The sequence below is a fragment of the Thamnophis sirtalis genome, unplaced genomic scaffold (assembly GCF_051295495.1).
Source record: "Thamnophis sirtalis isolate CommonGarterSnake01/CBP01778 unplaced genomic scaffold, rThaSir2_p1.2 scaffold_4, whole genome shotgun sequence".
Taxonomy (NCBI): Eukaryota; Metazoa; Chordata; class Lepidosauria; order Squamata; family Natricidae; genus Thamnophis; species Thamnophis sirtalis.
This window is the reverse complement of record NW_028261384.1, coordinates 100586157-100604343: the sequence shown is the minus strand read 5'-3', so window position 1 is coordinate 100604343 and position 18187 is coordinate 100586157. Positions and strand designations below refer to the sequence as shown.

The 18187-nt window shown below is 38.6% G+C and overlaps 1 protein-coding gene across 3 annotated transcripts in view; it reads right to left on the bottom strand.

Moving 5' to 3' along the window:
• Positions 1 to 18187, bottom strand: part of SNX11 (sorting nexin 11) — a 45997-nt gene that overhangs the window by 24876 nt on the left and 2934 nt on the right. The window contains exons 1-7 of one of the 3 annotated variants that reach the window (XM_087713591.1): positions 12736 to 12773; positions 12451 to 12511; positions 10979 to 11065; positions 7237 to 7337; positions 6320 to 6418; positions 5312 to 5521; positions 283 to 2318 (exon numbers count right to left, since the gene is read on the bottom strand). In XM_087713591.1, coding sequence (XP_087569717.1) covers positions 2147 to 2318; positions 5312 to 5521; positions 6320 to 6418; positions 7237 to 7337; positions 10979 to 11065; positions 12451 to 12474 — 693 coding nt within the window. In that variant the 5' untranslated portion in view covers positions 12475 to 12511; positions 12736 to 12773 and the 3' untranslated portion in view covers positions 283 to 2146. Of the gene's footprint in view, positions 1 to 282; positions 2319 to 5311; positions 5522 to 6319; positions 6419 to 7236; positions 7338 to 10978; positions 11066 to 12450; positions 12512 to 12735; positions 12774 to 18187 lie in introns of those variants that run through there. The other 2 variants (XM_014057961.2, XM_087713592.1) reach the window with 2 other exon arrangements.

Genomic DNA, 18187 nt, shown 5'->3' with positions numbered 1-18187 from the left:
TTACAAATAAGTCAAAACAAACATTTGGCAACTCTTGGCTGGCAAAATGAATTTGGACCAAGTTTGGTGTGAGAAAGATAGTTGGTTTGAGAACAGTGTGGTTTTTAAAAAATATAAATTCAGGGATTTCTTGTAAGAATAATGCACTTACCATAGAATTGGCATGTTGTAATTTTATGACAATTGATACAACTGAGGAAACTGCTGCTGAATATTACCGTTTTGCAACCTGTTGCAGTTTTCTTGATGACCCACATACTGAGAAACATCAACTAAAGGCAATTCTAGTATGGGTTTACTATATTCTTACTCTACAAACTGTAAAATCATGAAAGAAAAGGTGATTCATTTTCTCCCCAGGTCCTCATCACAAACATTGGAGAAGCTTGAGTAAATCCTCAGATGACGGGAACAGCAGTGAAATCAATGCTTTGATTAAATATATGTTTATACAGGGTTCTATAAAGGTTCCATCGGGGGAAGAAACTGTTACATGTATTAAGTCAATTTTGAGACAAGATTTAATATTTCCGGATGTTCATTTTGAACCATACTCATGCATATAAAGAAAGTAGATTCTCTGTTTATATTAAAAGATTTCAGCATTGGAAAAATAAATATATGGTCCCAACAATTTAGAAGTCTACAGGATTAATATTTTACAAGCAAATCACTTACTGACTTAGTTTAGATATGGATAATTATAAAATATGGCAACCATTCAGTGAAATGGTTTGTATGGGCTTGTGCATACATGTATGTGTACTGTATATTTCACACATACGTGAAAACCTGCCATTTTTTACCATTTTATTTTATTTATTTGTTTTACTTAGTTTTTTCTACAGCTTTAAGCATTGTTCCTTGGTGGATTCTATAATAAAAGCAAAATTCAAATTGAAAATAACCATCACAAGGTAAGAGTGGGAAGAGAGGTATAAGCAATGTACTAGTTCTTTTTAAATAATAATTGTTCTGTTTTCATGTACATTTGTTGAGATTGTCATCACAAGAGAACACAAAGAAGACAAATAACCCTCAAGTAATTTAAACAAAAACAAAAAGCCACTGCCCATAGGATAAATATTTATTTGTGGCAAAAATTGCCTTATTTGTGTTTCTCTGCCCAGTTTAAAGGACAAAAACTGGGAGAGAGATAACAGAGGTCTGATATTTAGCTTCTATTGTGTAGTGTATGGAAATGCAGGGGGAAGGGAAGAAAAAGGAAGGGACTGAAACATCTCAAGCAGGCGCTTGCAGATCTTCCAGGCTCTTCGGAGTCTGTTGATTTCAATTTTATATTTTGCTCAAAGATCAAACAAGTCAAATAAGAAATCTGCAAACTGAAATACCTAGACTTATGGAATTGCTGTTTTGCTGCTACTATAATAATGATACTGATAAGAGGACTTAGGCAGACAAGTATAATTTTTATTTAGTATATAAGATGGGGTTTATTACTGTCTCCTTGTCAAATTGTATGCTGTGTCAAAGCAATGAAATATAGCAAGAATGACTCTTCCCAGGATATTCATCTAACAACTAAGAAGAATACAGATTGTCATTCCTCATTTCCCTTGAATATTTATAACTTGTTCCTCTTAGCAGCTCTAGCAATAATGAATTGGGGAAGGAGTCTGGCCATTTGTCCCAGCTGTGTATATCTACCAAAAAACCCAGATGTGGATTTGGCATTCATGGCAAGCAGGTGGGCTTTCTGGCACCATCTTAAAAAGAAGCTGTACTACGGGCAAATAGTTTTGATACACCTACAAAAGGCAGCTGGGGTTGTGCAACAAGCATTATCAGATGTAGATATGGAGGATGAGGGAAGAGAACATAGTCAACAAGCCAGAGCATTTTCCTATGCAGGATAATTTGTCAAAATATACAAAAAGTTGAGGAAGACGAGGGATCAAAGTGGAAGAGCAGAAAAAAAGCATACTGGAAAACTACTTCTGCATTCATATGCTTCAATTCTAATTGTTCAAACAGTTCACTGGTCCAGGCTTTTCACACCCAAGCCACTAGGAATAATCCAAACACTTCCGCCTGGAGTTCTAATAATCCAAATAATTTTCAACTTAAGTGGCAAAAGTTTATGCTGAGCTCCAAAGCACATCCTGAATGGGCTTTCTTATTCTCGCTAATTGATGTGGTGATTTGATGCTGTGGAACCAGCCTGTAGCAGTCCTGTTGGTTGATGGTCATCTTCCTCAGAACACGGACTCTCCAATTTGTTGCCATCTATGCTGACATCACTCCAATGAGGGAGTGGTTCTATGGAGCTTTGGACAAACTGGCTTTCTTCATCAAAACTTGAGCACATACCAGGAGAGTTGAGAGCAACAGAGAAAGAAAGAGATATTTAATTTAAAGCTGCTGATTCATTCCCAGAATTCTACTGCTCAGAGGTTCATGGTCTAGAACCAGGATGGCAAACCTATGGCGAAAACAGCCTCCCCCCCTCCCCCCCGAGACCATCTGGAGGCTTCAGGAACTTCCCTGAAGCCTACGGAGTACAAAGAAATGGCCCTATGGGCAAACCAGAAGTTAGGGAATGGACTTCCGGTTTGCTTGCAGGGTTGGTTTAAGCCCTCCGGAGGCTTCAGGGACCTTCAGGAGGCTTCCCTGAAGGCTCCGGAGACTAAAAAGTACCCTATGAGCAAACCGGGACTTCCAGTTTGCTCATAGGGTCCTTTTTAGTCCTCTGGAGGCTTCAGGGAAGCCTCCTGAAGGCCCCTGAAGCCTCCAGAGGGCCTCCGGGGGGGGATAGGGGAGGCTGTTTTCGCCCTCATCAGGCTCCTGTAAAGCTACTGGAGCCTGGGGAGGATGAAAAAATCATGCAAAAATTGGGGGGGGAGCCCTCTCATGTGCGCATGCACACTGGGGGGCTTGCGTGTTGCATTATGGGTGTGGCAAGCCCACACACAACCCCCCCCTGCGCTCCCCCCTCTTATGGCACGTGAGCCAAAAAGGGTTCACCATCGCTGGTCTAGAACATGACTAGAGGTCTATGAGCGCTTTCTGATGTCCAAGTGTTATGCCCCAGTTTCTGAGATGGTACCAATATAAATGCCAACACAGTGTGCCTACCCAACAAGTGATTCCCTATCTGGCCACAAGCATGCTGCCAGAAAATACTACTGTTCCTATTTATGATATATGGGATATGTTAGGGCAAACATTGTTGTGTCTTTTCACTTCCTTTCAACATTCACCAGTCCACAGGAAAGCATCCTGTAAAAATTCTCTTTAACTTTGGATGGGATGAACAAGGAGAAGTATTTTGAAGATGACTAGACCAGTGAATTTAGCTATCTGTCAAAACCTGCTGGATTTTATGCAGCTGTTATACATTGGGGGGGGGGGGGTAGTGTTTACTGGACACAGATTTAACAATATTCCAGAAAAACACTAAGCATATGTTCAAAATGATCTATATTTTCTTCTGCAATAGTAGTAAACCTTCTGTTCCAGGAGGATACCGGAAGAGATCTGGTTTGTAAGGACTGCTTAAATAAGAATATACTAAAAGTAATGCACAGGTCTAATAGAAAAGTTGGTTAACTGTTGGTATAGCCTAAGTGGCCAATAAGTTTCAAGCTAGAGGTTCCCTGGCTGTGTCACAGAATGATTAATAAAGCACATTAGATTGTATCCATGGCAAAACATCTATTAGGATAAGGGGGAAAGTACTAGTTTAACAATGATATAGTTAAGGACAACAGCTATGGGCTGGGGAATTAGGTGAAGGTAACATCTTGAGGAGGTAGAAAAGGATGCTGTCAAAAGTTTGTTGTTTGTGCTGTAATTTGATGCAAGTATAGAAATGTCTGGAAGGTAAACACATCTAAAACTATCTTTACCATGCATAACTAACTCAGTTTCTTACAGAAACAAACTACCACATTTAACAGATTGATTGTTTGTATGTATGTATGTATGTATGTATGTATGTATGTATGTATGTATGTATGTATGTCTTTGGTTATTCAGGTTTTCTCCCGCGTAAAATTGGAAGTGTCTTGGCGACGTTTCGACAAAGTCTCATTCGTCATCTTCAGGCTTCATGCTTCCACTGCTCCTGGAAGCACAAAGCCTGAAGATGACGAATGAGACTTCATTGAAACGTCGCCAAGACACTTCCAATTTTACGCAGGAGAAAACCCGAATAACCAAAGACATACATACTAACACCCGCGAAAACCTCAGAAAATGTATGTGTGTGTGTGTGTGTGTGTGTGTGTGTGTGTGTGTGTGTATGTATATGTATATATATATATATATATATATATATATATGTGTGTGTGTGTGTGTGTGTGTGTGTGTGTGTGTATGTGTATGTGTATGTGTATGTGTATGTATATGTATATGTATATGTGTGTGTGTGTGTGTATATATATATATATATATATTCCTTAAAAGATAATAGATGCTAGGATATTAGACAGTGTGACAAAACGATTTTAACATCTGCTTCTCCAAATTCTACATGCAAATAAAACTTGGGATATGGAGGAAAAAAGAATGATACATTTTTCCATATGGACTGGATACAAGTCATAATCAAATCTGAATGTGTTTGGGAATTCCATTAAAATTCCATAGAATCAAACAAGAAAATGATGCCATAACTTATGGTACAAAAGAATGAGAGATTGGGTGCTTTTTCTACTAAAAAAAATCACATATCTGCCAAAATCATACCTGTCATTACTACTTAATCAAAAGTTCTAGAAGTGATTCTTCATTAAGAAAGAAACAGAACCAGTCTGAGAGAAAGACAGACAGACACGGGAGACATGACAGACACAACAGACAGAAAGTCAACTGTTGAACACATAAACCAATTTCCAGCCAAATAGTGATCGCCCACTTCCTTTTCCTATTAGGTGGGTTAAGAGAAAGAGAAAATTAGCTGTTGTCAATCCTTCTGGCCCTACACTGACATTTATTGCTGGGTTTCGAGCCCTAACATATATGCACATCCCTAAACTCAGATCGTACATGCAATCATATTCCAAGCACGTACTTCCCCATCTCAGTCATACCTATGCCCCTGTCATGTCGATATAACTGACATTATTGCAGAGAAGTTAAAGCCCCATATCTAAGTGTCCCCTTCAGATTTGATTTTGGAATCTTTATTTCTACAGCTCTAGAACAATCTGTATTAGAGATCTTGCAAACAAGAACTCATAAAAACGGCGGGAAGCCATGGACAAGCATAGAAGACAGGAAGTGCAAAAAATCCTGGAAAAGAAACTGTGATTACTGTCTTCTGGACCATTACATCCATTCCACTCACCTGTTGCCAAAGTCATGCACAGCCAGCAAAGCTGAATGACTGTCCTCCTGAATCCAACCACAGTTGGACCTGGCATAGTGGAGAATGGCATCAGTGACACTCATAGGGCCCCGACCCTGCACATAAGCTTCAATTTCTGGTACAGAGAGTTGGCTTTGTAGGAAAAGGTGCAGCTGGCTATCTGAAAGGAGTACAACATTCTGTACCGTCCTAGAATATGAATAGAAGAATTGGAAATTCTAAGCACAAATGCTACAATAATCAGATCTTCAGAAATAGCACTTTCCATTTAAAGTCTTAATACCTTTTACTGCTGAAGCACAACTGAGATTCTGAGAGACAGAGTGACTCTCAAGGTATGAAGTGAGAATCTACGGTAGAAGAAATACCCCCACCCACCCCACCTTTCTTTAAAAAAAAATCTTCTGGCAGCCTTGGCCAGCCTTTGTTCAATTTGACTGCAATGTTTCCATTGAGAGGGGGAAGGAATGTGCCAACTATAGTGCTAGCATATAATTCTTCCTTTACAGAAGGAAAGGAAAGAAGTTTTTGTAGCAAATATATGACTTTCTCCACCCACGCTGGCATTTTCCCCATCACTGTTAGAGTCCTAATAGCAGAGCTGCTGTGGCATCAAAGCTTTCTGCCACTGTAATGGGAATACTGTCAATTATTGATTTGTTCCTATAGCTGCAGAAGGGGAGATCAATATTACTCCTAGGAAATTTGCCAGGAACATTGATCTGTATCGGAGATATGAGATATGTCTTTTTTTGACAGGCTTTGGGTTTTCCAAAATTTTCTAACTGTATATCAACTTTTTCTTGTCATATTTTTTATTTTGTTTTTTAAAAAATCAACTAAGCTATAAGTTCGATTATTCACATAAATTGAAACTATCTTGATTATGTTATCTTCTCCACACCATTATAAACTTGATAATAAATTCTAATCTTCTGGGATCCAGAAAATGTTCTATCTCCAATAATAATCTTGTTCCCCACTCACTTCTCCAAGAACTGTTGCAATCCTTGTCTTCGTTTCTCAATGAATTCATCAGTATTGCCTGTGAAGAAAGTAGATTTCCCTGGAAGTTCTGGGACAGGCCTAAAGGATATAAGGGACATGTTTACACACATATAAAAATATATCCCTCCTTGAGGATGCATCCACAATAAAAAGTAATTAGCAATCTTCTGCTACTCCGTGAGCTTCTTCTTCACTAAAATAGGTGTTACCATTCTATTAAAAGTCTATTCCCATCAAGGCTTGGAGCCTACAGTGAAGCTAATTTAATTCAGCAGCAATGCTGACAAAGAAGAATGTATCTTCTCCAAGAGTTGGACTTCTGGATCATTAACAGCTCTCTCTGCAAAAATTCAAATCCTCTGCAAGCTCAAGCAGTACCTTCAAACAGTATTGTGCTATATCCATAAGGTGGATTTATGAAAAGGTTTTGGGGGATTGTTCCAAGATGATAAGTCAAGGTTGGGGATCTTTTCCCCTGAAAGTTTATAAATTGTATTTTGCAATAAAATCAACAAGCTCATTAAGCTTTCTTTGAAATGCATAAAATGAAAAGTAAAATTCAAAATATAAAACCATTATTATATTTTGGAATTTCCATTAGTCTTCCATGAAAGACCTCAACTTACTGAATTTTCACCTCAGAAATTGACTCTAAGTCTGTCAGTATGCAGATGAGCTAAAGCTCTTTGCTGAATTCTATTCAGTTTTAATGCATAATTATATATTACAGTTCAAGCATATTTTCAACATTGACATTTCTAAGGTAAGTTTAAAAGCGCCAGTGTTAGCACCAGTCCAAAAAATTATATTCGTTTATCACTGAAATATTTTCAAATGATGTGCAAATGTCCTTTGATGGTTTAAGCCACTATTAAAAAATACAATCTCACACTTACACCAAGCCAGCATTTTTTTGCAGCTGTTTCTTTAACCACACAAACTCACGATATCGTCTGCGGACACAAGATGTCTTGGCTGTGAAAGCTTTACTGTTGGTCTGTAAAATAAGATGAAAGATTGTTGTTGATACAAGGTTTATTCCACCTGTTTTTTTCACTCCAAATCTCTTTCTATACTGTCTCCCTCTGCTGGCTGCTGTGCTAATAGAGAATTGCTATGATAAACAGCTTTTATCATAGCATTTTTTTGGTTTTAAGAGTGAACTTTGATTAAACGTCATTTTTTTTAAAAAAATCCATTTGATTTTCTTTTTTAATTGATTTTTATTGAAGAATTTTATGCAAATAAAAGGAATACAAATTTAAGAAAAACAAGTAAAGAAAACTGGTGAATAAAGGAAAAAAAGAAGTATAAAGTAGCTTTCAATTTTGTTTATATCAGTTACAAATATATGCACTGCCTGTCTGCCTCTTTAAAGTTACACCATGATTCTCCTCTTGTCATGTTTCACTTTTTCTATTTAATTTGATTTTCAAAGCGTTTCATACTGTGCAATGTAAAAAGTGGGGAAACAAAAGATTGATGTTGGTTGCCATTTCTAATAATAATTTAAGGAAAGGTGCATGAAACCAAAGTTACAGTCAGTCAGGTGCTACAGGGAAGTTCACACCTGGAACATAACAATACAGGTGGTCCTTGACTTACAACCATTCATTTATTGGCCATTCAAAGTTACAGTGGCACTGAAAGTAGTGACTATGACTGTTTGTCACACTTCTGATATAACCATGATCATGCGATCAAAATTCAGATGCTTGGCAAATGGCATGTATTCACAACAGTTGCAATGTTGCTGGTTCATGGGATCACCATTTGTAACCTTCTCACAAGCAAAGTCAAGGGGGGGGGGAAGCAAAATTCTTTCACAACTATGTTACTAACTTAAAAACTGCAATGATTCACTTAACAACGGTGACAGGAAAGGTCATAAAACCTACTTAACAACTTGTCTTGCTTAGCAACAGAAACCTTGGATTCAACTGTGGTTGAAAATCCAGGATTACTAATGTATTGTCTCCCATTCTTCTTTAATTGCATGAGGGACTAATAGTCTGATCCCTGTTTTTCCCCCTAAACAAACCAGCTTCTATGTCCACACTGAAACTATACATATTGATTTCTCTCCCTTCAAAGCTCATTCGGAAGACAATGGGGCAGTCTGCATCAAGCCCCATTCCCTGTTTCATGGTTCCTAATAACCTTCAGGAATACGTATATTGCTGAAAATTAGCTGTTAAATTTACTTAAATTGGACTTACCGTATTTTAGTATAAGACACACCAAGGTTTTGAAAAGGAAAAAATTTTTTAAAAAGTTTTTGCACTCTGCAGACCTCCTAAAAATGACCCTTTTTTCACAGTTTTTCAAAAAAAAGGCATGCATAACCTTTAGGAGGCTTATATAGTGCTCCTGGAGGCTGCGGGGGGGGGGGCAAAATTGAGCAAAATGAGGGGGAAAATGAGCAAAAAATGGGCTGATTTTTGCTCAATTTTGTCCCCCCCCCCCCGAGCCCCCAGGAGCACTCTGCAAGGTTCCTAAAAGCTATGCACGACCATTTTGGTGAAGGGGGTTGGGTTTCAGGAGGCAAAAAATGCTGTATTCAGTGTATAAGATGCACCCAGATTTTCAGCCTCTTTTTTGAGGGGAAAAAGTGCATCTTATACTCTGAAAAATACGGTATATACCACTTCACAGTGCTTTATAGCACTCTCTTAGCATTTACAGGCTCAGCATATTGCCCCCAAAAATCTGAGTCCTCATTTTACCGACCTTGGAAGGATGGAAGTCTGAGTCAATCTTAAGTCAGTCAGGATCAAAGGAATTGACCTCTTGGCAATGTAAGAAGAGTTAGCCTGCAATACTGTATTTCTAACCACTGCACCACCATGGCCCAGTAGTTCCCACAGCCAAAAAAATATGCCAGAAAATACCAGTTTTATGATTTTCAGGGGGAACCAGGGAAAATAGTTGCAGTACACCTCAAGTAGGCATAGCATGTCTACAAAGGTAATATTCCCTACCAAATGGATGGGGGAAAGAAATGGGTCAAAAATGGCTGTCTCCCTGGCCTCAGCAACTTTAAGATGTGTGAACTTCAACTCCCAGACTTCTTTCTCTTCTGCGAGGTGAACGCCACACATCTTAAAAGTTGCACTAAACAGGAGCAATTTTCCCATGCTTGTAAAGTACAACAGTTTGCAGAATGAAAGAATAATGGGAAATTCCCACTGTTTTTTGTTACTTCTCCACTAAGTAAGTCCGCAGAAGTAAAAAATCAAGCACAAGGTTTTTTCCCCACATCAATAGCAGATGGTTGTTTCATATCTGGTGCTCTGCAAAGCATGCAAGAAAATAGTTTTATCATCAAGGAAAGAAGTAAACTAGAACTAAGGAGAAATTTCCTAATAATGAGAACAATTAACCAGCTCGCCTTCAAAAGTTGTGAGACCTCCATCCCTGGAGGCTTTTTGGATAGTTACAATGGTGAGATTCAGCTGGTTCGCATCAGTTGGTACAACTAAATTTTTTGCTGAGTTCAGTGAATCAGTTAGACATCTTCTGGAAAATCTGTGTTTTCTGGAACACGTCTGGTTTCATTCAATTTCCTTCCAGGCAGGGAAAAAAAAAAAAACCTCCCCAAAAGTCCAAGAGAGGAACGACGGAAACCTTCGATCATGTCACTCAGGCAAAAACTGTCTCAGGCAGTGGGGGGCAGGGCCTGCACATAAGGCAGCAGCCCAGAACTAAAATGCTGGTGAAGCTCCAGTGGTTCAGGGAGGGTACTGAAATGAGCAGGCGTCCTGCCTCCAGCGCCCATACCAGCTGCCCCTTCCCAGCCACAGCTGGAATGCCACTGCATTTAAATGCTAGTAGATGCCAGCCTTTCCTCCAGTGTGCTTGGGCAACTGCTGGAAATAGATGGGCCCATTTCAGCACCCAGATGCTCTTGCTTCCCCCAAGCATTTCTTTGCCTACCTGATTTCCAGCTCTGTTGCATTTCGCTATTGCGTTTCTCGCTGTTGCGTGCAGGAAATAAGTTTGTGGGATTAAAAAAAAAAGTTCAATCAATTCCAACTTATCACAGAAAAAAAAAGATCTCACAAAGTTGGAATTGATTTATTAAATTTTTTTTCAGTCCCACAAACTTTTATTTCCTGCACATGAAGGCAAGAAACGCGATGGAGAAACGCAACAGACCTGGAAATCAGGTAGGCAAAGAAATGCTTGGGGGAAGCAAGAGCATCTGGGTTGTGGTGGGTGAGCAAGCTCTGCAGCATGGCCTTGCAATGAAGAAATGGGAAACGGAGCAGCTGGTGCAAGGAAAGGAGGAGGCCACTTTCCCTCTTTCTTCTCCCTGGTCCTCCTCCTTCCCTTATGCCGGCCACTCAATTTCCCATTTCTCCATTGCAGCATAGCACCCAGGATACATTTTTATAGCGGTGGGGGGGTAATTTAACAACGGGTTTGCCCAGGGTCTGTTGGCCGTTGCAGGAGGCTCGTCTCACATGTGTGGCGGAGCTGGAGGATGCCTCCCACAATGGCCAACCTTGTGTGGATTGGTACAGGGTCTCCTGCTTGTGCAGAGGGTTGGACTAGAAGACCTCAAAAGGTCTCTTCCAAGTCTGTTATTCTGTTCTGTTACTTACTGCTGTTTTTTCCCAGTGTTTCTATACTTACATGGAGAAATATTTTGTAATCCACATAAGAATTCCACGAGCCCTCATTATGTATTCGAGGATCTTGGACACGCACAGTAGTCAATTCCTAGGTTCAGACCCAGAGGAAAAAATACATCTTTAGAGTCCACTTAATTTGTAACTCTTCTCTCAATGTTAGCGCCTAAACCAGAGAGGTCTCTCTCTTTTTCAGCCAAAAGAATTGAATGCATAAACAGAAGCTCATTATGATTGTACAAAAGCTTTACTATATTAATATCAAAAGGCTGTAAAGAGACTCCGACAGATTTCTCAAGCATTGGAAAAAAAAGAAATATACAAAATCTAATAACTATTTGATAAACATGATTATGCTTTTCCAATAGTTATTATGGGGAATCTATGACTTTCCGGGTGTCATTAAGACTCCAAACTCATCCTAACCCAACCAGAAAGGCCAATGATCAGAGAGAATGAATATTTACAGGGCCACACCTAGTCTAATTAAACTTATGCAAGCTAACCACAGCTAGCTACAAGTTAATTAAGTTATTACATAGAGATGAAGTTCTTAAACCTTAAACTTACATGCCCAGTACTATAAGTAGATGGCCCACCATCTTATTACAAAGGCCTGTAATTTTGTCTGTTTTTATTATCAATCAGAATATAAATACTAGTATTATTATGTCTTTCCTTCACTTCATTTGGAAGAATTGAGGAGCAAGGAAACAGGACTTGATCTATTGCCTCAGGGATAAAACAGAGGAATAATGCAATGTTCAGCCCAGCTGCCACCAAATTTGTACGCTTCAGAATTACAAACCTCAAAATGCTCAGCCACCTTCTGAAAGTTGCAAGTCAAGCACATATAAAGGATGAGTGGATAAGGAAAGCTTGGCTAACCTACACGAAGCATAGTTTGTTCAACTAGATTTATTTTGAATATTCAAAAAATAGGGTGAAGCTGAGCTAAGAAAAATCTTTGTGTAAGTTTCTGTCCTCAGAAAGATATAAATATGAGCTACAAGGATGGCAGACAGACTACACAACATGTGTTATTCAAAATACCTCCCCATGGTCTCATGTATATTTAGGTACTTTTTCTCCAGGGGAATTTGCATGATTCAGCTTTCTGCCACCATATAAATCACATATATGTAGGTGTGGGTGGGAGGAGCTTTTATAGATTGTGACTTAAGCTATAGATCCTGAAACTTTTCTATGGCTCTGAACTGAAGCTTTCTTATTCCAAATTACTTGCTTTAAGCATGAATATAAAGTAGGAAACAATGCTTGGAAATAAAGTGTCCTCATATTTTGAAACAACCTTTGCCAATATTGCTTTAGCCTCTATTATTTCACCACATTCAATCAAACTTGGAGGCTGTTAAAAACTATTTTCCTTCTTGGAGGCTGACTGCAGATATTTTCAGAATCGGTGAAATAGAAAATAGTTCATGCGGTCATGTCTGCTAATGTCAATAGTCTTACCTCTTCTTCTTGATATCCCAACATATTACTTTCACAACTTAAGAAGGAAACATCTGGGGGGCTGGTGGAAGAAAGAAAGGACATACAATTAATACCAGAGCATTAATTGTCCATGAACTATCTGCATTTTCTCCACCTATTTACCAAATAAAATCAGATCCTGCTCTGGAGATGGAGTAACGGAAAGTAAATGGAATATTTTAGATAAAAGTTAGTCTCTAGAACAGACGAACAAAGCTAAATTCAGGTTATAATCCAAAGCGGTCCACTAAAGAGTTAGCTTACCTGCTTTTATTGAATCAAGGACTGGAACAAGGGAATTTCACTTTGGGCTTTTTAAAAAATTTAATTTTTACTGTTTAAAAAAAATAAATAAAATAAAAACACAAAGGTAGTTATAATGCATATACTTACACAACTATATATAAAAATATGCTTAATATGAAAAAAATTAACATTTTTATATATATACTTATAATGTATTATTCAAACACACATAAATTTTAATACATTTGTATAACCATCATTTTCTAACTTACTGTATTTTGAACAAAGGAATTACATATTTCATTACAACTGACCCTAGAAAGTCTATCAACAATCCATTCATGGGTGGTAAGTGCCTTCAGATCTTCAATCCATTGAGTGAATCGACCAAACTTGGGTTTAGTACATATAAATTTCTTTTGGCAGGTCAGTAGAAAACTGCCTGACCAGTTATGAATCAGGCAGAGAAAACCTGTGCCAATTCAGAGGTTGCTGAGTAACAACTCCCAGCATTCTTTACCATTGGCCAACCGGACTGGGTGTAGTGAAAACCGCAATCACAAATATCCAGAGGACCACAATCTTCCTCTTAGTTCTAAAATCATCTTATTTCTTTTATATTCATTTCACTTTTCTACATTTCTTTCTTTTTTATAGCAACTGGAAAGTCAGACAGCAATGTCTTCATCTAATTTTTTTGCTACTTTGGAGGACAATAGAGCACTAAAGAACAGATTAAGTTATGAAGATAAGTGAAGAGATAAGTCCTAAGAGGGATGCCTGGTGTATTTCAAACTAAATTGGGAAGAGGGGAGGGGTAGTGGAAGAGAGAGGAAAAAATGCTATTGGGATAAACTACAATGTCCTGCAAAAAGAAAAGAATTGTTTCAATCTGAATAATTTAATTCAACCTTGCAAGGCCAAGATTTTTTTCACGACGGAATTTGATATAGCCCCAAACTAACTTGTGCATCCTCCATAAAGCCAGTAGTTGTCCAGAAATAGATTCAGTCTCAACATCTTAATGCTTTAATTTCTAGAGACCAAGAAGAATGCAAGCACTTGTTCTAGCTTGATAGATACAAGGGGAGTTTGTTAAGGAGACATTTTTCAATACAAGCAAGTGCCGACATGTATTCCATACATTTTTTGCATCTGATTCAAAAGATCGCTGGAGTACATACAAATCCTAATCCTCATTAATTCAGCCACACAAACAAGAAAGCAAAACATAAAGTTGGCTAAATTAAGGTGAATAGAATTTGCTTTAATTTGAATTAAGGGGACAAGGAATGGGGTGGACAGGGAACAAACCCAATGATTCATGATTTTATGACTCTAAAAAAAAGTAAAGGGAAAACCATAAGCATCCCATTGACAAAAATTGAAAAAACTATGCATGCCCATGTTTATCTTAAGTCGTCCTGTACTTGGCTTCAATACATCATCCCTAGCAGTCTTGCCTTGAGTTTCTCAGCATAAAGTTCGAGAAAATTACTGATAAGTCATCATCTCGATTAGCAGTGTCCTTGCTTACTTTCTGACATATTTGGGTTTCCTTTTTAATCCTTGGATGTACAACATACATACATTGTTGGTGCTAACCCTCCTTCTTTCTACTGTTCATCCACAAGAGTAGTGAGAAAAGCATACCACAAAAATGATGCAGCAGGTAAAAATTGCTTCCTTCAAATTAATATCCTACATGATCAAAGTAGCAGCATTTGGAATCTGTTTCCCTGTGAGCCTGAAAGATATAATATCATAAACCCCAACGCTATTAGATCTCATGGGAGATTTAATACTGTTGTGTTTTCTTATGATTTGATCTGGAAAAAAAAACATTTTAAATAATTAGAACTGCAGAAAAAAACAATTGCTACCTGCCTGCCTTCTATTGAGGACCTATATACTTCATGAGTTAAAAAGAGGGCTGAGAAAATATCTACAGACCCCTCACATCCTGGACATAAATTGTTTCAGCTTCTACCCTCAAAATGATGCTATAGGGCACTGCACACCGAAACAACTAGACACAAGGAGTTTTTCCCCGAATGCCATAACTCTGATAATCAACTAATTCTCACAACACTGTCAAACTATTTACTAAGGCTACATTACTATTATTCTTCTCATCCTTCCTATTACCTATTTCCTCCCACTTATGACTATAACCATGTTGCTTGTATTTTTATGATTTGTATTGTGTTTATTTCCTAGTCTGATTTGATTGCTTATTACTAACCTATGACTATCACTAAGTGTTGGGTCTTATGATTCTTAATAAATGTATTTTTATGTACACTGAGAGCATATGCACCAAAGACAAATTCCTTATGTGTCCAATCACACTTGGCCAATAAATAATTCTATTCTATTTAACTATAGTTACATGTGTCTGAAGAACATAGAGATAGAGCTGGACTCAGGAGGATTTTGGCGGTCAGGGATTTGGATTAGGCAAAATGGCTTGCATGAGCCTTCTCCCCTTATGGCTGCTGTCATCACTATCCATTCACTTGCCCTTCTTCACTGTTAAAGGTAAAAGTTCCCCTCGCAAATATGTGCTAGTCGTTCCTGACTCTAGGGGGTGGTGCTCATCTCCGTTTCAAAGCCAAAGATCCAGGGCTGTCCAAAGACGTCTCCGTGGTCATGTGGCCAACATGACTAAACACCAAAGGCGTAGAGAACACTGTTACCTTTCCACTAGATTCCTATTTTTCTACTTGCATTTTTTACATGCTTTCGAACTGCTAGGTTGGCAGAAGCTGGGACAAGTAATGGGAGCTCACTCGGTTACACGGCGCTAGGGATTCTAACTACCAAACTGTCAACCTTTCTGATCAACAAGCTCAGCTTCTTAACTACTGAGCCACTACGTCCCTCTTCACTGTTACAGATGGGGAAAATGAGCAGGAATTGTTATTCTTTGCTCCTATCAGTATTTCCTTTTTTAAAATAAATAAAGAGGAATAAAAAAGAGACCCCAGATTTAGTAGTAGTGCTATTGAGCTTTAAAGTGATTAAGCCTTTATATTAGGATTATACACAAGCCATTTTCAGCCCCCACTATCTAGGTACATTTAGATCTGGATTGGCCATTAAATAGTGCCTTTTGACACTATTTAGAAACATAGGTCATTAGGTATTTTTGAACAGTTGAGAATATTTCTAAAGAGGTTGTATAAGTTGCCTGGGAAATCTAATTGACTGAAGTAGGGTAGGCTGGTAGGAGCCAATCCTATGTTTTGAACACCCATAGCCAGTCCAATCAATGCCAAGAAACCTTGTATTTTTTCTACATATAGGGAGGGCATCCATTTGCATAGTCTTGAATGAAAAAGAATCACTATTCACTATGTTCAAACTTGACAACTTTAAGATGCATAAACTTCAACTCCTAGAATTCTGGGAGTTGAAGTTCAAACATCTTAATTTTTTGTTGAGGTTGAGAAACTGCATTGTATGTTCCCCAGGGTGGTGTTCTCCATTATATTAAGTCAGTATAGCTATGCAGAACAGAACGTCTGGTGTCAACTTTCTCAACAGCCTCAATTCTTTAGAATTCCCCAGATCAGAAAATGGCATGCTAGATTTAAACAGACAAAACATAAAATACTTTAAAGTCAGGAAATAGCTTATAAGTTTAACTAAGAGGGACTTTTATATTTCCCGTACCCTCAGTTAAGTGCAAATTAGATTGTTCTGCCCTTCAATTGACTTGCAAAATACTTCCTTATTATGCCACCAAGTCTCCCACTTGGACTGTTAAGTAGGACAAACTGACCAATTTTATTTTTAAGTGTTCTCTGCCAATAAAGACAATGCTGACAGAAATTATATTATGGGGAACATGAACTCCCCCAAATAAAGAATGAGGTAGAGACACGAAGATTTAATCCCCAAGCTGCAGATATGAATTTAAACCAGCCTTCTCACAACCATTTCCCTTCTGATGTGCTGGACTTCCAGTTCTCCTAATTATCAGCCAGTATTCTGTTGGCCTTCCTGGCTGGGAATTAGAGAAGCTGAAATCCACATGTAAAATACCAGTTTGAAAAGACAGCTTAAAGCTTGGGCTGTCAGTGCCAATCTGCCCATAGACTGTTTTCTTTGCACCTGCAAATCTCTATGCCTCAGCCAATATTATTTTTATGCTGTTTTAATTAAACTATATAAATTGGGTGCAAAGCAGTACACCAGCCTCAAACATAATTTATTTCCAACCATGCATTGCAGTCCCATATAGATCTCAGAAAATTGTTTATAAAATTAAAGAGAGAGAGAGGGAGGGAGGGAGGGAGGGAGGGAGGGAGGGAGGGAGAGAGAGAGAGAGAGAGAGAGAGAGAGAGAGAGAGAGAGAGAGAGAGAGAGAGAGAGAGAGAGAGAGAGAGAGAGAGAGAGAGAGAGAGAGAGAGAGATAGGGGAAGCACAGCACTGCATGGCTCTTTGCTTGATTGAGAGTATCCAAAACAAATAAGCAAATATGGTAGGCTAAAGTAATAAAGAGAAACTTGAGAGAGAAGAATGGCTGGTGGAAAGCAACCTCACCAAATTACCTTCTGAAAAACAGGTATTTTCTGTTTAATCATAAGCGTACCACAACCACCTTTCTGAGTGTGTCCTTGACATGCACTCAAAGCTTCAAGTACTTTCACTGGCCTAAAAATGTGGGCTTGGCTTCAAGGAGTTCTTACTTGAGTCCACCAAACTCTTTTACGGAGGCCATGAATCTGGATTTTGGGGGGGGGGGGCACAAGTTTATTTTCTGTACCCTCTCCCTGAAATCTAGCTTTTTATTCAAATATTTAAATAGGCAGCAAAATAATGTATGGACTTGAGACTCCAAAAACATCTAACTTCAATATATGTTGCTATCTAAAATTATTATACTCTTACAATGTACTGTCTTGTAATTGATTTTGTTGAATATTACTATATTACATATTTGCTATTTTTAATGCTTCGCTAATAGTACACTTAGCTTCCTCAGTAGCACAATCTATTTCTTCATGTTTTATTTTATGCGCTTAGGTATATTTTTCAAAAAAGGGTTCCATGTATGTCACCAAACTTTGAAAAAGGCTCATGACACAAATATGTTTAAGAACCCCTAACTCCATTGCCTGAACCATCATAAACTCTCTAAGCAGTGCAAGGAGATAGTTTAACAGCTTTCCATATGCCAGTGATGGCTAACATTTTTGTTGTTGCATGTCGAAAGCGCAAGCACGGGTGCAACAGCACACCTGCACTCAAAGTATGTGCGATACTCCCCTGCACCCTGCCCTCCCTCATATGCACATGTGACTCCTCGTGCATCCACATGAGATCCACCTCTGCTCTCCTGGCCCACGCATACACACACTGGTCCCCCCTCGCCCATTTTTTGCTTCCAGGTTGGTGGAAGAGGCTTTCCAGGCCCAAAATGGGGCACAAGGAATCTCGAGTGGTGCCCCTGCACCCTATT